At 45.4% G+C, this 22,910-nt stretch overlaps 1 protein-coding gene across 1 annotated transcript in view; it reads right to left on the bottom strand.

The window, feature by feature from the left end:
* The window catches only part of mcu (mitochondrial calcium uniporter), a 70,990-nt gene extending 48,297 nt beyond the window's left edge, over positions 1-22,693 (bottom strand). The window contains exon 1 of the mRNA XM_013134021.3: positions 22,483-22,693. Within this exon, the coding sequence (XP_012989475.1) occupies positions 22,483-22,599 (117 nt within the window). The 5' untranslated portion in view covers positions 22,600-22,693. The remainder of the gene's footprint in view (positions 1-22,482) is intronic.
* Positions 22,694-22,910: the final 217 nt, after the last annotated feature.

Genomic DNA, 22,910 nt, shown 5'->3' with positions numbered 1-22,910 from the left:
TGCGATTCGGTTTTCTGTCACAATCAGAAGCAGCTTTATCCAACTACCCGAGACATCCACTACTCATGGCACCAAACAACACCTCAATGATCTTTGGTCTGAATGAGCCCAGCGGAGGACTGGCCTTGATGAGGGCCTCACTGGACATTTGGCTAGGTTACCCCTGGCTAGCCCCGGAGTATAACCTATTAGAAGTAAAAGGAAACACATCAAGTAAGAATAACTTATTGAATGGATGTTCCATAGACCTAAACACATGAAATAAGACTCCTTTTATATTGTCATTACTCAGTGAGCAGTGTGTGGGCGAGGTTCCTGTCACGGCTCTGGGGAACGCTACATAGACCAGAGGGAAGAGTACCTCCAACCCTTCTTAGCTTCATAGGCAGACCATTATCTCCTGCTCCACCCCGCCTCCTCCGTTTCCCCCTTTTCCCTCTGGACAAGACTGGGGTGAGTAGAGAACAGAGCAGGAGGTTTCCCTGAGGCCCTCCCTGACTGACTGGTGAAAACCCAGCTACACTGATGGATGGCTGGATGGTGGAAAACCCTGACCCTCTGTGTAGCACAACTCTCAAGTCTCACTGGCTGGCTAACCCAGGTGGCTGGTTGACTGACTGGCTGGCTGACTGATTGTCTGAATGATTGACTACTTGGCTCTTGGGTCTCCCCTAGCAGGTCTGGATGGTGATAATGAGACGCTCAACTTGTGTCATAGCTGACCACAGCACTTCAGAGGTATATTCTACACCTATCAGCCATAACATTATGACCACCTGGATAATATTGTATGCCAAAACAGCCCTGACCCGTTGACGCACGGACTCCACTAGACCTCTGAAGATGAGCTGTGGTATTGGAGGCCAAGTCAACACCTTGACCTCGTTGTGTTCCTCAAACTATTCCTGAAAAGTCTTTGCTTTGTGGCAGGGCGCATTATCCTGCAGAAAGAGGCCAATGCCATCAGGGAATACCGTTGCCATGAAAGGGTGCACATGGTCTGCAACAATGCTCAGGTAGGTGGTACGTGTCAAAGTAACATCCACATGAATGGCAGGACCCAAGGTTTCCCAGCAGAACATCGCCCAAAGCATCACACTGCCTCAGCCGGCTTGCCTTCTTCCCATAGTGCATCTTGGTGCCAGGCACCCGGCCATCCACGTGATGTAAAAGGAAAAGTGATTAATCATACCAGGCAACCTTCTTCCATTGCACTGTGGTCCAGTTCTGATGCTCACATTCTCATTGTAGGCAACTTCGGCAATGGACAGGGGTCAGCATGGGCACCCTGACTGGTCTGCGGCTACACAGCCCCATACTCAATGAGCCTTGTCCGCGCATGACCCTGTCGCCAGTCCACCCCTTTTCCTTCCTTGGACCACTTTTGATAGGCACTGACCACTGTAGACCGGGAACACCCCACAAGGGCTGCAGTTTTGGAGATGCTCTGATCCAGTCACCTAGCCATCACAATTTGGCCCTTGTCAAAGTCGCTAAGATCCTTACACCTGCCCATTTTTCCTGAACATCAACTTTGAGGACAGAATGTTCACTTGCTGCCTAATATATCCCACCCACTGACATGAGCCATGATTATCAGTGTTATTCCCTTCACCTGTCAGTGGTCATAATGTTATGGCTGATGGGTGTATCAGTGTTATTCCCTTCACCAGTCAGTGGTCATAATGTTATGGCTGATGGGTGTATCAGTGTTATTCCCTTCACCTGTCAGTGGTCATAATGTTATGGCTGATGGGTGTATCAGTGTTATTCCCTTCACCTGTCAGTGGTCATAATGTTATGGCTGATGGGTGTATCAGTGTTATTCCCTTCACCTGTCAGTGGTCATCATGTTATGGCTGATGGGTGTATCAGTGTTATTCCCTTCACCTGTCAGTGGTCATAATGTTATGGCTGATGGGTGTATCAGTGTTATTCCCTTCACCTGTCAGTGGTCATAATGTTATGGCTGATGGGTGTATCAGTGTTATTCACTTCACCTGTCAGTGGTCATAATGTTATGGCTGATGGGTGTATCAGTGTTATTCACTTCACCTGTCAGTGGTCATAATGTTATGGCTGATGGGTGTATCAGTGTTATTCCCTTCACCTGTCAGTGGTCATAATGTTATGGCTGATGGGTGTATCAGTGTTATTCCCTTCACCTGTCAGTGGTCATAATGTTATGGCTGATGGGTGTATCAGTGTTATTCCCTTCACCTGTCAGTGGTCATAATGTTATGGCTGATGGGTGTATCAGTGTTATTCCCTTCACCTGTCAGTGGTCATAATGTTATGGCTGATGGGTGTATCAGTGTTATTCCCTTCACCTGTCAGTGGTCATAATGTTATGGCTGATGGGTGTATATTGCAATGAGGTGTGTGCATTCATGTTGTGAATCATGATTCCACTTAGCCTAACTGCTGCTTCTCAGTGAATCTGTACAGTTTGTCGTAACAGCGAGTCGGTACAGGTTGTCGCAGGACAATGCGATCGGAAGCATTTTATTTTCCCGGACATCTGAAAAATGTATCTGACACAGCCTACACCACCATGACCGAATGCCTAGGCTATAGCCTACACGGTAATAAATACTGCCCGTTTGAACATACAAATCAGCCAAATATATAACAAAACAAAGTTATTTGGACACACCAATGTAATTAATTTAATCAGGAACCGCAGAGGCAGTCATTTTGCCCAATTGAAAATCAATCCGACATTTGCCTCAAAACCAGAGGAGTCACCAGATCGGGCCGTCCGGGCTTTTTGGTTAGCCCGAGTGTTTCACGAGCATACATTGACACATTACCAAACGCGCGCAACAGGAGACGACGAGTGCTTCGTAATCGCGGCGCACACTTAGTTTCAGTGCACAGGGTTGTTTTGCATAGCAGTGGATCACATCCGTGCTCCAAGTAAGATGCTGCCGTTTTAGTGGCTTTTCATTTATTTTATCGGCTAACTGCCGGATATAGCCCTGATACCTATGTACACACCATATCAGAGACTCAACAGAGCTAAGTCAACCTAATCATTCATTCCATTGACTGGGAGTGGCCTGCTATCTGCTCTGTCAAAGGGAACAAACAAACAGTTTCAGAAGTGTCCGTCTTACAATGACTGGGGAGTGGCCTTGTCTCAGAAACAAAATACACACAGCACCCATTCATTTATGAGAGAGAGGAAAGGGTGGAACACTTAGAGAGTGGAAGAGAGAGAAAGAGAGAGAGAGTGAGAGGGGAGTGCAGGAAAACCCCACCCAGATCAATAGCCATGTCAGGAGAAATCTGCTGAAGAAAGCAGAAAGAGTAGACAGCAGAGAGCAGATTCTGAAATACATTTTTTACACCTCTGTAACATACCACACACACACGTTATGTAAATCCAATCAAAATATGGCATGCCACACAAAATATAGCATGCAACAAGTCAAGACACACAACAACCCAACACACTGTAACACACAGTAACACAACCCACCACGTCACAACCCACAACCCACAACAACACAACAACACAACAACACAACCCACAACAACACAACCCACACTGTATTTCCATTACTGGAATCATGTCTCAGCTTCAGGCTCACATATCACATCCCGCACCACCACACCTGTACAAACACACTGTTCTTCATGCTGTACCAACTACGCTGTTCTTCATGCTGTACCAACTACGCTGTTCTTCATGCTGTACCAACTACGCTGTTCTTCATGCTGCACCAACTACACTGTTCTTCATGCTGCAACAACTACACTGTTCTTCATGCTGTACCAACTACACTGTTCTTCATGCTGTACCAACTACACTGTTCTTCATGCTGTACCAACTACACTGTTCTTCATGCTGCACCAACTACACTGTTCTTCATGCTGTACCAACTACACTGTTCTTCATGCTGTACCAACTACACTGTTCTTCATGCTGTACCAACTACACTGTTCTTCATGCTGGATCAACACACTGCTCTTCATGCTGGATCAACACACTGCTCTTCATGCTGTATCAACACACTGCTCTTCATGCTGTATCAACACACTGCTCTTCGTCCAGTACACATTTCTCTCCACCTGCAATAAAACCTGCCAAATTCTGCAACAAATCAACTTTGGTTTGCTAAGTCCCAGCACTGATTTTAAAGTTTGTCTCCATGGAAATCAGTTCTGCCACCGAATTAAACCACTTGTCCCCACCTCCGGCTTCAATTACGTTCCTATTCATAGTAGATCAGTTATCCGTCATAGCGGAGGATGTAGTGGATGGCATTCAACACATCAAGTCAGGACACACATCAAGCCAACTAGCCGTACAGTGTGTAACAGAGAAACACGTAGTGGATAGACAGAAGTAGTTATTAAAGGGATAGTTCATCCAAAAATCATATTTCGGTGACAGTCCCCTTGCCCTGAGTATGTTCTTTAGACACAGAGTAATTTTTTAAAACTAAACATTATTAATCTCTAGTCAGTAATTAGCGTTATTAGCATCGTACAAATTCACGAATGGAAACCATACGTCCCCCAATCACAAAGCTGCATTGCAAGCGGAAAACTACTCTAAAACATTCCAAACATGGGTGTTGTTTACCTTTTATTAGAGGAATAGTTTTCTTTTTCTTCACGAAACAATTCTCATTTCGAATAAACAGGTACTTCCTGTGTTTACTGGTCACTTTTGTTCACAGTTGTATTAATCCACAGGTTTGTTCGGGAAGATTAAGTGCATACACAGCAAACGAAAATTTGTATTCACTAACTAGAAAGCAAGTTAGCTATTTCGTAGAGGCAGTAAAACTTTATTTGCTTGAGAGAGATAACGTATAACATCTAGATTATGTCGGATTCTGAATTCGAACAGGAATAATTATTTTCGGGGGATAGAGCCTTACTTGTTTTAAACATAATACACAGATGATGAATTGACCGTATAGAAGTTTGATGGAAGTGCTTTAGTCCTTTTCTAAGTGAACAGGGGTAACAATCCTCTGTATTAAAATGTTCCTTGCAAGAATTGTATGTCTCGTTGGCAAAGTTGCTCCATGGATTCTCCCCCAATACGACTCGGGAAAGGCAGAGGTACTGTCAAAATTACAGAGTGTGTAGAAGTTAATTAACTCAAGATCCGCGAGCAGGCAAACGTGCAGGCAGAAGTCGACATCGATACAAACAAAGGAAATCCAGAAGTTCAAAGTTTACTTATCAAATGCACCGAATAACACAGCTTTATCTTGCACAATGAAATTCTTGTGACATTTACGAACCGTAGTAAGAAGTAAGAAATATATAAAGCAAAAACAAAGAAATATAGCAAAATATTCATTAGTGCAAAATAGCAGCAATTTTAAAATGCTAGGCGAAGCAACCTATCTTCACATAGCTTGTCGAGGTTAAAGTTCACGCTAACCTTGATGGCATCACTGCGGAAGAACAGAAGCTGTGTATGACTACTGTAGGAAATAGCTTGCCAGTGCCGGTTTGAATTCAGCCAATTCCGCCGGCTATTTCGCAGTGCAGTTTCAAAAGAAAAAAAATCGATGCTACGGCGACAGATTACTGAATGTAGTTTGAAGTGTTTTAGAGTAGTTTTCCAAAATGGAGCTTTGCCACAGCGGTACAAACCGTTTCCATTCATGAATTTGGACGATGCTAATAACGCTAATTACAGACTGGGACAGAGCTGAATAATGGATTGTTAGAAAAAATAGCAGAGGGACTTCTCTTGCTTGTTTGAGAAGAGGAACAAGTTTCTCAACAAAGCCAATGGAAGAGAGGGAGAGCGCACACTCATCCTTTTGCCAACAAAAGCCCGTGTAACATCTGTTGATCAATAAAAAAAAATCATAATTTTTGGATGCGCTTCCTTATACATTTCTACTGAGTAAATGTAGTGCAACACTGTCACTCCACTATTACTGATGATAAAATGGACATTTTCTGATTTTCTGAAATTCTAAATGCCCCCCGTTTTAGTGTGAGACTGATCTGATGCAGCCTTGTGTGGTGGTCAAAAAGAGGGGGCTGTGGTCAGGTGGGTTTCAGCACATGTACTGCTGTAACGTGAGTTCCATCCGACTCACCGGTCTTTCAGCGATAAAAGCTTCTCTTTGACCGTTCCCCACTTCCTTCACGGGGTGACATGGAGAACTTGGGAGGGTGGAACACCAGGTGGACTGCAGCTTTCTGGAGACCTTCTGAAGCTTTGTACAACCAACCGAAAATCAAACCCAACAGGGAGTACTCGTAGTTCAGAACAGACATGACAAATGCCTGAATTTGTCCCGAGACTAGAGAATTACAGACCTATTATATTTATATGATAACCACTCGCTACCCACAAACCCATAATGTAAGTGGCCCTTGCTACAATGGCAGTTAAAGCAACACATTTCACAACACATTTGCTTAATTTTAAACTAGGTCAACCAGTTAACAGTGATGGATTGGAAACAACAAATGTAAATTATTGCAAGAAAATGGAAGTTAAGAAACACCACAATGCAACTTCTCTTCTACACCTTCTGTTTTTGTTCCACTGGAACCGTGTTTAAAATGGAGGGCGCCTGTGACCCTGCTACAACCATCAATCATAAACCATACACGGACACACACACAGGGACACACTGGAAAAGTGTATGCTCTGATGCATTACGATGACAATGGGGTGTGTGTGTGTGTGTGTGTGTGTGTGTGCGCGCATGTGGTAGTGTGTTTGTGTGTCCTTTAGGAGATAATGGTCCTCTGAGCCTGCTTGCATTAATTACCATTAGACAACATGAATGTCATGCATTGTAATAAATACACACCAGCATACACACACACACACACACAAACACGTGCCAACATATAAATACTGGCACATCCCTCCCCAAATAGCACAATCAGCTTCTGGTTTCTGTTGTGACAGAAAACGACATTTATATCCTGTAATGTTATAACTAACACGGTGTAACTAACACGGTGTAACTAACACGGTGTAACTAACACGGCAACAGTCCGCCATCGTTTTCCATTCAGTGAAGAGGATGAGGTGGAGGTTTTCCTGACACTAACCGTTAGTGTTCTCACTGTGCCGTCTCCATGTGAAATGGCCTTTCAGGTCGGTCACATTGGTTGGCTGGTCAGAGATACCAGTGTGTGTAATTTAAGGTCAAACATCCTGTTTGTTCCACTATTCACATTGGGGACTACAACTCATTAACGATAGATTACAGTTGCACGCACGCACGCACACACGCACAAAAGCAATTGTCCTGTTTGACGGAGCCACAAGCTTCCCAGAGGGCCTTTGGTTTGAGCTCACAGACAATCTGAAAGACCTCAGTGATAAAAACCATTACCAGTTAACCTCCCTGACTTTCACCCCCCTTGGCTCAGTTCAACAGGGGACAGGATCTACAGAACGGGAACATGACTGGTCTCAATGGTGTTTCCATGGCTGTGGAATCTTCGTGTCAGCAGGTCTACCGCCATGTACAGTAGAACAGCCAATCAGGGCAGACTGACCTTATTCACCCCCCGCTGACCTTCACCACACTGAGGGAAGTTCTTCCTGTCCTACACCACAATGGCTTTGTGTTGATGGAGTTTCTATAGTGTAGCCGAAGCTGCCAGGACATAGATGGAGTTTCTATAGCGTAACAGAAGCTGCTCCACAGTTGAAGAACAGAGGAACATCCCAGTATGTTTCAGCAGCAGTGTTGCATTACTGCTAACCCCACGCAACCTCGCACCTGGTTAGCACACGCAGGTGTGGATGCCCGAATTGATCTCCTGATGGTTGAGTTCATTAAAAGAGACAGAGCTCTGCCACCTCTTAACCACACACAAACACCACAGACAGCCTCAATTAAAAACCCCACAGACATACAGACTCCATTAAAAACCCCACAGACAGACAGCTTCTATTAAAAACCCCAGACATACAGACTCCATTAAAAACCCCACACACAGACAGCTTCCTTTAAAAACACCACAGACATACAGCTTCCATTAAAAACAGACAGACAGCTTCCATTATAAACATCCGACATACAGCCTCAATTAAAAACATCAGACATACAGCCTCAATTAAAAACATCACAGACAGCCTGCATTAAAAACATCACAGACAGCCTGCATTAAAAACAACAGACATACAGCCTCCATTAAAAATATCACAGACAGACAGAACCAGGGAGACAGAGACCGATAGAGACTGACACTAAGATGGACACCGATATATTGGTGTCTAAGCAGAGCCCAGTTCTGGTTAGTAGCGCTCAGAGCCCAGTTCTGGTTAGTAGAGCTCAGAGCCCAGTTCTGGTTAGTAGAGCTCAGAGCCCAGGTCTGGTTAGCAGAGCTCAGAGCCCAGGTCTGGTTAGTAGAGCTCAGAGCCCAGGTCTGGTTAGTAGAGCTCAGAGCCCAGGTCTGGTTAGTAGAGCTCAGAGCCCAGGTCTGGTTAGTAGAGCTCAGAGCCCAGGTCTGGTTAGTAGGGCTTAGAACCTAGGTCTGGTTAGTAGGGCTTAGAACCTAGGTCTGGTTAGTAGAGCTCAGAGCCCAGGTCTGGTTAGTAGAGCTCAGAGCCCAGTTCTGGTTAGTAGGGCTTAGAACCTAGGTCTGGTTAGTAGAGCTCAGAGCCCAGGTCTGGTTAGTAGAGCTGTTTAGGACACCAGGTAGGATATTCAATCACTGCTCTAGTATGTTGGCATATAAAATTTAAATTGTTCCCACAATATTGTCACATAAATGTATTTGTACTGGATTAAATAGAAATTTAAATATGTGACCATAGCTATTTTAGACTGAGGCAGTCTTGGATGTAGCTCTTCCATATTGAATGGCATTGGAGGGGGTGGGTCCATTTGGTGATTCCAAGGGTTGGACCAATCAAAAACATAGTGCATGTTTATATCCAGATCCTTCCATTTCTATGGCTGTAACCAGCCAGCCTTCATCTGAAGGGGCTGTTTCTATGGCAATTTAATGGGAATGAAATACACCACGGACATTGGAACAGATTGACTTTCCAGAAGGTGGATAATGATATTCAGTATTTTAGCTTTGTAAATCAATACATATTTAGTCCCTTTCCTGATTTTTATTCATTAGATTTTATTAAGAAAAAGCCCATGGTTCCACTCACAGGCTGGCATCTTGCGTCTTGACTAAATTCATATTACAGACCATCACGTCAGAACTTTTGAGCAGTGTGCGAGTTGACGTACTGATAGTGGAGACGGGGCTTGAAGATATTCTCCATCCAACTGCTACACACCCACAACATGGCTGATGCACAGTTACACTAGGTACACTACAACACACACACACACACACACAAAGACACACACACACACGCGCAACAATTCCAGGATTGCCACCAGTCAGGTTAAAGGCTCTTGAGCACGGCAGGCTTTGTTTCCAAATGATGATCTGGACAAACCTGACCTAGCCAACACACATTGACTCGATCCTGCCACGCCCTGTGTGTGTGTGGGTTCATATGTATGTTTTCCATGCTGTGTTCCTGTCTCCCGGCCCAGGTTATACAGAGGCGGATGATGACTGTGCAAACAAAGAGCAGGCTGGTCTGACACACAGACAAACACGAACAGACTCATCATTTCTGTCTGTTGTCACAAACTAACAACCATATTAATGAACGGCGTGAATGAGATAGCAAATTAGTGCTTCACCTATTAATTATTAACATACTGAAAAGATTCACGCAATTTCCCAGCCACCTAGAAGAAAGCAACTGTCAAAGCATTCATGACAAAGCCTTGATCTACAGAAAGATGATCCTATAGGAGGAAAACATTTTTTTGGGGAACAGACCGACACAGACGCACAGAAAACAGACACACACAAAGGCACAGACCGACACAGACACACAGAAAACAGACACACACAAAGGCACAGACCGACACAGAACACAGACACACACAAAGGCACAGACCGACACAGACACACAGAAAACAGACACACACAAAGGCACAGACCGACACAGACACACAGAAAACAGACACACACAAAGACACAGACTGACACAGACACACACAGAACCTCAGGACCAAATCAAGAGAAATCAACATCCTCATCATCATCATCATCACACGGATCATTCCATGAAGACGGGCCTATTTGAGTCACTGACAGTGGTGAGATAGTGCTGATAAGTCTTACCATGGATTCAAGTAAAACTACACTGATTGGCTGATTTCCTAGAAGGATCCGTGTGATTTCCATGTATATCAGGCCTTTACAGTACAGTGTGTATTTTAAAGGGTAGTGTACACTCAGGGTACACACTCTGACACACAGAGCACAAAAGGAAACAAAATGACCGTTATAAAAGGCTTTTGTTGTTAAAGAATAACCAGGATGGAAAACGGGCCGTGATAAACCCCAAACAGCACTTGGAGGGAGGGAGAGATGGAGGGAGAGATGGAGGGAGACATGGAAAGAAGGAGAGAGACATGGAGAGAGAGAGAAAGATGGAGAAGATGCAGAGCAGCCGAGCCACACTAGCAGTCTGAGGGGAGCAGATGTACTGCTGACAAGCTGCTCTTTAGGGAAGACCCGAGTCCTTGTCATCAATACTTCCCTGTGACTAAAACTTAACTGTTACCCTTCAGGGGAAGATGAATGGAGATGGAGGGTGTGTGTGTGTGTGTGTTCATGTAAGCCTGTGTTTTGGTTCATTTAAAGCCACAGCCTGTGTCATAAAAAGCGAGACAAAATGAAGAGAGCGCCAGCAGAGCCAAGTGAAACAACCAGAGCCATATATCTCTGTAACAGGCCTTTCTTCTCCAGGGGGCATCTCTCCATCTCTATGTGAGTTAACGTTAACACCAACAAACCATCCCAACACACCAGCCCCTTCACCACAGCACACCAAGCCATCATGCATCACAAACACGTTTAGTTTCAGAAGCTGCGGAGTCAGAGGTACAGAGTAGCAAAAGGGCGTGTGTTTCTTTCCTTTCTTAACATTGCATTGAGATACATACATCCACCTCCTATCACACATTTTTAATGTGTTTCCAACTACCACACAGCTTATCTAATCCTGACAAGCCCTTCAGACTCCACTCGCCATGGTAACACACTATGGGCTGTAGACATACACCGTTTTTTCTACATTTCACTATACTCATGGGGAACATTTTCAATAAAGACCCTATTCTCCCTAACAGCTACGTCTAACCCCTACTGTCTGCCCTAAATCTAACCCCAACTGTCTGCCCTAAGTCTAACCCCAACTGTCTGCCCTAAGTCTAACCCCAACTGTCTGTCCTAAGTCTAACCCCAACTGTCTGTCCTAAGTCTAACCCCAACTGTCTGTCCTAAATCTAACCCCAACTGTCTGTCCTAAGTCTAACCCCAACTGTTTGCCCTAAGTCTAACCCCAACTCTCTGCCCTAAGTCTAACCCCAACTGTCTGCCCTAAGTCTAACCCCAACTGTCTGCCCTAAGTCTAACCCCAACTCTCTGCCCTAAGTCTAACCCCAACTCTCTGCCCTAAGTCTAACCCCAACTGTCTGCCCTAAGTCTAAACCCTAAACACGTTTTTTTCTTTTTTTATTGGGACCAGCAAATATCCCCACAAAGTCAGATCTTTCTTACCAGTTAGACTTTCCTAGCAGAGATTTCTGGGACCCACAAAAACCTGCTCTGACACACAAAATGCTCACATGAAAAGCCTGCCTCGGTTTTTGACCAGGTGTGACACGGCCGCAATCACATAAACGTTGGCCTTTTTTTGTGAGACAAAAGGTTTTCCCATTTAACTTAGTATTTTCCCTAACCCCTTAAAACCCCTTGCCCCAAAGTAGTGTGTGTGTGTGTGTGTGTGTGAACAAGACACACACACACACACACACACACACACACACACACACACACACAGACAGTTCACAGTGTGTTTTCCAAGACGATGCGCCTATTTTGCATCACATCACCATGACAACTATCAGGGCTTCTGCTATTAACCCCCACTATCGATCCGCAGCACTGAAACTGTGGCCCACATTGCAGTCCTGTGTCACTGCTGTATTGCACTGGTTTTGGAACAGGCCTCAGAAGGAGGTGGGCGGAACCAGGTGCCATTTGGGACAGCTTCTAGTGGACTGTGGGACTGCTTATGAGCTCATGGTAGAAACATTTAGGCTATTTCCCGTTTAATAAAGGCCAACTTTGGGCGAAAACAGATTCACTTTTAGCTCTACAGATTTAGTCCCCAATAATGTCACAAAACGCTTTGAAATGACAGATTCAAATAAGAACGTAGTGACTAGAAGCAAAGTCAGTATTCCAGTTTTACTGTGGACTCCATCAGAGTCAGTATTCCAGTTTTACTGTGGACTCCAGCAGAGTCAGTATTCCAGTTTTACTGTGGACTCCAGCAGTCAGGCCAGGTGGACTCAACCTAATTGGCACCACCTGCTGTCTTTTTTCCAATAGAGAAAGACACAGTTTGACTGTTCTTAATGCTTCAAGATTGGCCTTAAAAATCCAAATTCAGAAAAACTCTGTCCCTGATGATGTAAAATGAACAACTCTCCCTGAAATATTTCTCATCACATTATCATTTCAATGAACAGACTTTTGGCTGACTTTAACAGGAGACGGGACTGACTGACTCAACAATCCTGCCGTCACCGCTCTGAGAGCCTTGAGATGTCTGAGGTGAAGGACAGACACACAGGCAAACGAAGAAATATGCACCCAATTTTCCAGCGAGAAAAGAAATGACTAAGCTGAGGCTATATTCACACAGCCATGTCGGCAAATCTGTTTTGCTCTCATTGATGTATGGCTGCATGTCCATCTTCACGTCCCCACGCCACGCCCCAAACGAAGCACGGAGGGGGTCCAGAACCAAACATTGCATCATTAATAAAATGATTCCTATTGGATGGTACGATATGTTATCCTGACATTGGCCTGCAGTCCGGTCTACTTCACAGAGGCCGGACAACTCGAGCCGTTTCAACCTCTATGATGCATCATCCTTCCTTCCTTCATCATCCCGTTGTTCTTCCTTCTCCTCATCCTCCCGGTCCCCCACACTCTTATCGGTTTACCTCCAGAACCCAGGACAGTTTCTTTTTCTGCCTATGGTGGCAGAATTCGATTTGATAAACCATTTATTGATTTTCGGGAAGGCGCTTAAAATGACGAACCGGCTGGAATAGAATCTGTCAGATTTCATATATTGTTTTCAATTACAAATAAGAGGAAGGAATAAATATCTAAGGTGGCATGAGGGGGGGGCAGGAGGGAGACTGCCGGGCTGCATTCCAAATTGATCCCTGCTCCTTTATAGAGGTAGCTGGAACAGGGGACAGGCCTGCCAACACTGTCACACACCAGCCAGTTAGTCCGACTCCTTGACAAAAGGTATTGTCAGGTTGACCTTCAGGTGTGCTTATTTAGTTAGCAGATCTGGAAATTGGCGCGCACGCACGCACACACGCATTTCCCGGTCAGACTAAAAAGTTCCATCACACCTCTAAAATGATATTTTATCAGAACTAAGAAAGCGTGTGTCGACCTTGAAATTCTACCATCACCCTGTGAAGTAAGTAGTGGGTGTTCAAAGCAGAAAGAAAACAGATGCACACAGAGACAAACAGACTGACAGAAAGACACAGACAGCCTGACACAGACAGACACAGACAGCCTGACACAGACAGACACAGACAGCCTGACACAAACAGAGACAAACAGACACAGACAGACACAAACAGACTGACAGACGGAAGGTGGGCCTAACCAAGCGTCTTATTCCACCCTATCATATTACTCTCATTAACCCACTTTAGTCAGCCCCACAGATGTCTTCCTAGTCCCCATCCCAAATGGCACCCTACTGCCTAACTGGGGCACTATTTCAGACCGGAGCTACAAAGACAAGATGTGCCATTTAGGAATCAGATGCAAACAGCCAGCAGGCTAATTACTGAGCTGACACACGCAGGGTTGGGACAGCCATTTAGCTCGAGTCCTGAGGTAAATCACCGTCAAGGGCATTGAGGCATTTCATTCAGAGCAGTGTTGACATCAGAACAGGAAGGAACACGCAGACACAGTGGTCCCCCAGAATTCCAGAGTGGAATGTTAAAGACCGTGACAAGACGTGCATCACCAGTGGAAGGCGTTTCTTCCTCCGCGTCCTGACGCAAGACGAGGACGAGGCCGGGCGCCGAAGTCAAACGGAGGAATCTAGAATGATCGGGTCTCTGTAGTGGAGTTTATCTATGTGAGGTGAGTGTGAGGCGATTCTGCACTAAGAAGGCCAGCCTGATCCACCAACAACGAAGCCAGTAATGTCCAGATTTCAACCACGTTTCTTAAGATCTGCATCATCTACACTGACGTGCATGTTGGTGGTCAGCCATTAAATTCACTGCCAGTGCCAAAGACCAGAATGAGCTGACCAGAATGAATCGCAGTATGTTTCCGCCAGACCCTTCTCACATTCAAAGCTAATACAGACCACTCAGGTTTCTTGAACGTTTTTTTTTTCCATGTCCCAATCTTGTCAAGAGAGTAATCTTGTCAAGAGAGTAGGGTTTAAAACAGAGAGAAAAAATTACACCTTATTTACATCTTTTTGGGAAACCTTTTTGTACAAAAGTTGTGCAGAGTCTTTTATCACAGTTGTATCAACATTATCTATCAACAGTTTCATCTTGTACTGTCACAATCCGTTTTGAGCTCTGCTACATTCGCAACAGCCATAGTGGTAGTTGATGTGTTGGATAATAAATCGATGATATCATAGCTTCAGGAGCATGTCATTTGTTGATTTGTTGTCCTGGATTGTACTCTTGATCTCCATTAAAGCAACATTTGTCTTATGTCTTGAAAATGAGGTTTATATGCCATCTCATACAGTACAAGGCGGTACTCTTACATGGAAGATTATAGTGTTCACACAGCATCCATCAGCAGCCATCGAGCGTCCACAAAGGTAGATTTTCAGTATAGGCCTGCGTGCGTGTGTGTGTTTGAAGAGAGTAAAAGGGGAATGGGGGGGGTGGGGGGGCATGCGTGGCCATTCATCCTATTCAAGACTTGAAATTACGCAATCCTAAACTACTAAACCATCTGCTGACCTGTTACAAATGTTCCAAGCTACAACAAAGGTGTTATGGTATATTTTGATTAACAAATGCAATACAAAGTACGATATCTGAATATTTAATTCAGGCTCTATAACATCCATTACAACTCTATATTTTGACTGAAGACTTAACTAACTTACAGTACTGCTAATTTCCCCAGAAAACATGTCCATTTGATGTAGAATCTATATCATTAATAATTAGATTAATAGACTAAATAGAAGGAAGCCTTTTGTCATTCTTAGAGTATGAAGATGAATGATCAGAACAAGGTGACTAGTGCCTAGTTTTCACTGGTGCCAAACACTGGCATTTTACCCTAAAGTCCAGAAATGTTTCGTTTTCCATTGACACGGGCAAGTGCCAGACCGGCTCTCACTTGTTGCCAAGCCCCGGACTTTAGGACTTAAGACAGGGTTTGTGGTGTGACGAATTACGTGCTGTGAAAACGCTGCATGTGGTGCTATTTGAATAGCGATGTGTATCATTTGATTTAGGCTTCTCGTAATGGTTTTCATCCGATCTAACAAGCAGATCCCTGGTTAAAATAAAGACAATACAGCCACAGTACAGGCCAGGGAAGCTAAGGCTCAGAATGGAAAGAGTTGGAACCACCAAAAAGAGGTACGATGCCATTGACTCAATAGAAAACGGTGCGCTGAGAAAAGACGTAGCCTGTAGAACCTATAACAATACGGAATTACCTCAGAATTCTCCCAAATCTTTTTATTAATGGCAGATAGTTTTGACAAAACTGAATACACTGGTATACAGTTGCAGTGTCATGGGTGTAGAGAAGGAGCCTGTCGCAGGAGTTAGGTTTAGGAAGACATTAGTTTTATTACTGAAGTTCAAACGCCGTATTGTAAACAAACATGGCATGGCTCACTATCAGAAAAATATCGCCTTTTATTTCAGGACAGTGGAAATAAGAGGGAAGAGAGGCATGCTGGGAAAGAAGAGGGAGGTAGCTCATTGGATGACAGAAAAACAGACGGACAGAAACAGAGAAATGAAAATATGTTGTCAGAAGAATATGGTTAGCATTGTGACAAAAATGTAAATGATTAAAGTAAAAATTAATTAAGTAAAGAGCGTCACCTATCCACTGATTGATGCAGACGCATGATTTCCTTCATTACAGGCTGCTGGAACAGAGCCTGGGGGTGAAGGTCACACGCTATTAATTACCATCAAAAGCTGCTCCAATAACCAGCTAAACAGCCCAACGAAGGCTACAAGCCCAGCTGGCCAGAGTGTGAATAAGAGACGAAACCGTTTTATTAATTTACCTTCAACTGTGCTTCGTTTCAATGCTCAGTAAATGTGCAAGCAACGTTAAAAAGTGTGATTTTGCTATCAATTTTGAATATCCTCTCAGAAGTCAATTGTCTCTTCAGGGAAATAATCATTTGAAACGACTGAAACATCCCGTGGTGCAGACCAATATTCAAAAATTATTTCTATTAAAATGGTTTCCATCTGTAGACTGTCAACCGAATAAATGAGCTGAAAAGTCAACAGTGGCTTTTGGTGGAGATGGACAGTCAAGATCACTGATCGAGTTGAAGGGACACACCACACTTTAACCATTGTGTAGATTGCCGTTGTTCGTAACGGACCTGACCACACATAAAACAACTTATTTGACGATGTTGTGTAGTGCTGCTTTCTAAATTGCTAAACGATCTGGCCAGGCAGTCTGCAAAACCAAAAATTCAAGACTTTAACGAATGGATAACTGGAATTTTAGTGGACTTCCAGATAATAATGAAATGTAAATTGAATTAACATATGGAATAGGGCACCATTTAGGACTCCCAGGGAAACAAAAGCAGAACTGTAAATAGAAAGACTTATATTCACAGTTGACTCAACACAAAGAACATACCTGACGCAGAGACCCGACGCAGCCTACAGACCAGGTAGGCTCGGCATACAGAACATGCAGACTTGGCAAATCAAACACAAAGACTTCACAGGGACTGCAGATAGCCTAGCATCTGACCAATAAGGCTGCTAGATGAAATTCCCAAACCGACAAGGAAAACATCTGTAGTTCTGCCCTTAGTGCTCCCTGGGCGCCCAACATGGCCACGCCTCTCCAGCTGGAGGCGTTCAGTGCAGAAACCCTTAACCTGTGTAACATATCAAACATAAAAGCCTAGCGGCTCCAGTGAGCCCTACAGTCTCCTGACAGTCAATACACAGAATGAAGTGCCCTACTACAGACCAAGACCCATAATGGAGCAGTTTGGGACGCAGACAGGGAGTGTCCACAGGATCCCAGGGAGTTGTCATTTGTGCCTGTGCACTGTAGTGTCGCGGACACAAAGCCACAGCCGACAGCAAAAGCAGCTCAATTTCCAAACCACAGCAGCCAAGACAAACACCTGTTAGGTACACACCCTGAGACAATCCCAACGCCCAACGCTGAGGCAAATGGGTGCAGTACATGTTCTGCAGTCACTGAGGACTAGTAAGTCGCCACACACTCGACACACCAGAGTACATGCATAGAAATCAGTCTACTCCCGTCGCAACGCCTCAGCGACGCGGTTCCCGTCGCAACGCCTCAGCGACGCGGTTCCCGTCGCAACGCCTCAGCGACGCGGTTCCCGACAAGCTGAATCCCCTCAGAGCTTACAACAGTGAAATATTTCACTGAATAAATTATGCAACATCTGACAACTATCTTTTTCTTTTGCAGATATCCTCACCTGGGGCGGTCCAGAATGGATCCGATAAACAGATCCAGCTGCTGCTCAGGACAGAATCTGGCCATCTGCTTTGTAAGAACACTCGCCTCCATCTTTTCCACTTTCTCTTCTCAACCGACAAAAGCATTAAAATAATAACCCAAAAAGATCTTTCCCCAAAAAACACAACGTTACTAGAATAGCCAAACCAACCCAACAGGATACTCACCTATACATCCATATGCAAGCACATGAACGGAGCCCACGACCAACCATCCTGTCAAAACCGGACCCCTTGGAAACCCATAAATCATTTAAAAGCTGAGCAAGGTCACAGCGTCAGGACACTCACGGAAACAGTAACCATGGCGACGCAGAGGGGCCGCGCAGCGACCTAGCGATCAGCCTGGCTTCCAAAACACAACCGGCGACTGCCGTCAGACGCACAGGCCACCCCTGAAGCCACCATCTACTTCCTGTGACGTCACAGGTGCCCGTCTGCTCAGCTCTGAGTTGGGGGTCACGGGGAGCCCGGCCGAGGGGAGGAGGTGCTACTCCTCAGCTCTGAGTTGGGGTTCACGGGGAGCCCGGCCGAGGGGAGGAGGTGCTACTGCTCAGCTCTGAGTTGGGGTTCACGGGGAGCCCGGCCGAGGGGAGGAGGTGCTACTGCTCAGCTCTGAGTTGGGGGTCACGGGGAGCCCAGCCGAGGGGAGGAGGTGCTACTGCTCAGCTGAGTTTCCACGCACACAGAGAGCTTTTGTAATGTCAGAATCCAATCTGAACACAAATCCGATACGTGCATTCAGATAATAAAGCTTTCAAATCGGTTTCAGATAATGAAGCATCTACAGAAATGCAATAAAGCCTGGCGCGGGTTTATCAATTATTCTACCTCATACACAAACAGACACACAGAGAGACACACAACATGGCTGGTATTCCATCTGGGCCCTGTGCCTTTTCTCAATCACACTAAGCTGTCACTCATCCTCTCATACTGCATTAATCCGGATAACTCCAGATCTAGGGTCAATCACAGCACTCAAGGTTAATCAAGTTAACACAATCCTGATTGGATTATCTTCTAGGGGCGGGGGGCTCCTGGGTAGTAGTGTTGCTAGAGGACTACTCTTGCCTCATTAAGGCCTATACAACACCACAAACCCGTTGGTCTGAAACCTGATTGGCTACACACCACGGGATGTTATTCAAACTGCCCTAATTATCTAGGTAAACGATTTATGATGTCAATGAGGCACAAGGGGTTTGTTGGGTGTATGGCCTATACACCTCGACAGCCATGCGGTGGCGGGCAGCGTCGTGCCTAGGAGCAGCTCTAGCGCCGCAGGGGAACGATTTGCAACGCGACAAAGTTCCGTGAACCATATCCGTCGAGAGAAACACCCATATATCGCCATCGATCAATTTAACAGGGCATTTCCCTACACCTGCTGACCAGCGGCGTGGTGCGTCTTCGACGCGATGGATGGAAACATCACGAGAGGGACACAGATGGTGAACGCCCGGATTCAATAATTTGCCTTTCAGATCTGTGCCGCAGAGAGCCTCACTTTTAGACAGAGATTTATGATTCTGTTTGGGGCTGTTTATTCAAAACGGGCTCTGACTGCCCTGGTCCCCGGCCACGCGTTAGAACAGAATGGATCCTTCGCTGCCGCCAAACGTGGCCGGTTTACATAAAAGCTTCCCATTGAGGATGAATATGCTGTGCGTTAAGGCAGACGGTCGGGATACATGTGGGCCCGTTGGAAAGGGTCAGGCCTGGATCTCTGGCTTTGCCCCCCCCCCCCCGCCAGAGAGAATCTGTGCCCCCCCTAAGGAGTTAGTGCTAGAGGTACCACCTACAAGAGGGCTCACTGCACGGTCTCACAAACTGGTGGTTTGCAGCAGTTTAAACATTAAAGATTAGTCAATTAGGTGTAGTTACTAGTGTTTAAAATGACATGACAACATTGAAGATTAGTCAAGTAGGCGTAGTTACTGGAGTGTTTTACTCCACCTTGGCTTGACAGTCACCAGCGAGTCTCTGATGGCAGGAGTTCCTGTCAGTTTTTTTAGCAGAGGACTACTGAAAAAAAAACAGTAGCGATGATGCTGTCACAGCCCTGTCAGCGCACGCCACAGTCTCACACGCCCACACGCACACACACCCACACGCACGCACACACAGACAGAGAGCTTTATAGTAGTTAGGCCTGTGCTGTGACAGTCACACAACGATAGCACAAAAATGACAGGCACAGCAAAAACACAAACTGAGTGAGGTAAAATAAAAAGACCATTTCAACAGCTATGTCCCATGACATGTACCGTGTCTCAAATGGTGGCCTATTCCTGATATAGGGCACTACTTTAGATTAAATTAAATATTTTTGTTTTCACAGAAAGTGGGGAGTATGATTTTGTGCAGTAGGGGGTAAATGTATTGTGATTCACAGGAGGTAGGGCTCAAGCTAAACGCTAGCGATGTGTTAAAGACGCCTGCTAGCCGGACCCTGGCCTTAGATGTGAAGCCATCTAGGGGGTAGCCAGTGAGAATGTCTTTCATTCTCTCCTTTCATAATTCCTATTGGCAGGAGTGTGTGTGTGTGTGTGTGTGTGTGTGTGTGTGTGTGTGTGTGTGTGTGTGTGTGTGTGTGTGTGTGTGTGTGTGCGTGCGTGTAATGGTGATGGAGGGAAAATCTAAATTTCCGAACCTGTCAGCTGTACCAAGTCAAAGTATTTTTCAGTCAAGACTTGTTCTCTTTCTTTTTCGTCCATCTTTTTTTCAAAATAAGAACAGGAACTGAACAAATCGTGTCATTTTCACAGCTCTCTCTCTCTCTCTCTCTCGTCCATCTGCAGCAGAAATATGGTGTTGAATATGTTTGGTACATTGAATTGCAATAAACGCACAATATTGGATCATAGTAGGTGACATACAAAATTGTATGAATTAGAAAGCATATCCTACCGGCACTTAGGGGTTAGAATAATACGGTAGTATGTCCCAGCCCTAACATTTGTAGCATAATGTGTTTGGGCATATGTGTATGCGTGCGTGTGTTTGTGCGTGTGTCCATGCGTTTGCATCGCATGCAGTATTTTGTAAACTGACAGATTCATCTCAGAGTAGGTCATCTTTCCCTGGCATGGGAATAGCCCAATACATATCCATGTATTTTATATTCCACCACAGACGCACGATAGCCAGAAATGAGCAACACCTTCACTCTGGAACTTCTCCACACAATCCGATCCCAGAGAATTACGATTAACACCAACTAGCATGCTGATGGCTTTCTACAGTGTTCGACCCCGTTCAGCCGCTACGCTGCTCTCTATTCCTCCGCTCCCGTTACGCTCCGTTTTGTCCCGGACAAGTAACACTATACAATGAGACACACACCACGGACTGGCTCAGATGTAATTACTGCACCATTGAGAAGTTTCATCGGGACATTGCAAACACAATTACTTTTCTGCCAGTGGGGAACCAGCCTAGCCAGATTTCCGTGTTTTATGTGTCCGTGCGTTTATCTAAACATGTCGTGAACGTATGCATGATTTGTGCATATTGCTGCACATGCAGAATGTATTTCCCATAAAGCCGACAGGATGGAAACCCTGCATCTCCTATTCGAACGGGGAAACACCCGCAGAGGAGGGAGGGATGGAGAGAAAGAGGGGAGGGGTGGAGTACTATGACATAATCATGTGTCTGTGGAACTCCATGATTCTGCTTTATGTGAGTGCACGAGTCTGTGGGTGTGTTATTTTCCATCTCCAATGCCTGTAGTTCCCTTCAAGCGTATGGAGGCGCACGGCTCAAGCCTTCACAGCTCACCACATGCCAAGACAAGACAGAACGAGGAGTTCCATTCTGCCGCACTGTCACAGCGCTAGCGTAGACACTGCAGATGCGCAACTACCCCGCGTCTTCATATCTACGATATGAGAGCGGAAGCCGGAGGACCTAATATTCTTATCGATTGTCAAGAAAACCAAAACCAAGTGTCAATGTCTATAGTTCATGACCGTCATAGAGTAAATCACGCATAGTAAACGATAAAAGCGCGGGGTATGTACATGCAGGTCCGTATCAACACCGGTGTTACTCTACAGCTGTTCGGACTTCGTCAACATTGAAGTTGGGTGGCTCGAATCTCACTGTTGCATTCAAGGTGATCTCGTGCAAAAAAAATATACCCACAACGAATAAACTAGATACGGTTGAGGCCTAGGCCTTCAGGCAACCGAGCAAATGGCCATACCAATGTTGGGACATAAATAATGCACACATGAATTGCCACACAGTACACAGCGGGCCAGTGGTCGACAGAGAATAACTAAAAACTGCATTGCTACTGTCAAAACAAACGGGTGCGCGACTGCGGCCACACAAGGTGACTGACTAGTGTGCCCCCTTTTCAACTGTGTAGAAAATACTTCGACATTTGCAATTACATCAAACCTTAAAAGAGCTCAACTCCAGCCAATAAGCACTAAGAATCCAAAAGAAAACTATTAACGATGCTAGTTAGCCTTACTTCCTTAGCAAGCCCGTTCAACGCGCTACAACCAGAATAGCCCACCGTCTTTTCATATCCTCCTTCGCCGCCCTGCCTTGTCCCACACCTCGCTCGCACTCAGGTCCGAAGACTTACCGGTCTTATGTGCTGGTGGTGCCGCTGTGACGGGACGCAAATCACGGGGAGCCCGGTGGCCACAGTTCCGCTGCTCCGGGACAGGAGGAGCAATGAGCTACACACTTTCGCAGCCATCTCTATAGTGAAAATCCTAGCTTGAAAGGCGAATGCTGCGGGCGGACCAAGACAGACCGTGGCAGGCGGAGGGTGGGAGGGACGGAGGGGAGTAGAGTAGGCGGGCTGCTGGGTTGAAGAAGGGCTGGGCTACATTGACACAGTACGGCCCAACGCGGCAAGGAATTTCATAGCAGAGGCGGGGTTGCATGCACCCAGCGCTGTGCAGAGTATCGCTACCCTGAAAAGCTAACAATACTATCCCTGTAACCGAGAATGAAAGCCCTGTCTGATTAGTGAAATGCTGTTACATAATGTTTTTGCGTTTGCGA

Source organism: Esox lucius, chromosome 5 (assembly GCF_011004845.1).
Source record: "Esox lucius isolate fEsoLuc1 chromosome 5, fEsoLuc1.pri, whole genome shotgun sequence".
In the NCBI taxonomy this organism is placed as follows: Eukaryota; Metazoa; Chordata; class Actinopteri; order Esociformes; family Esocidae; genus Esox; species Esox lucius.
This window is presented reverse-complemented; position numbering and strand designations above follow the sequence as displayed.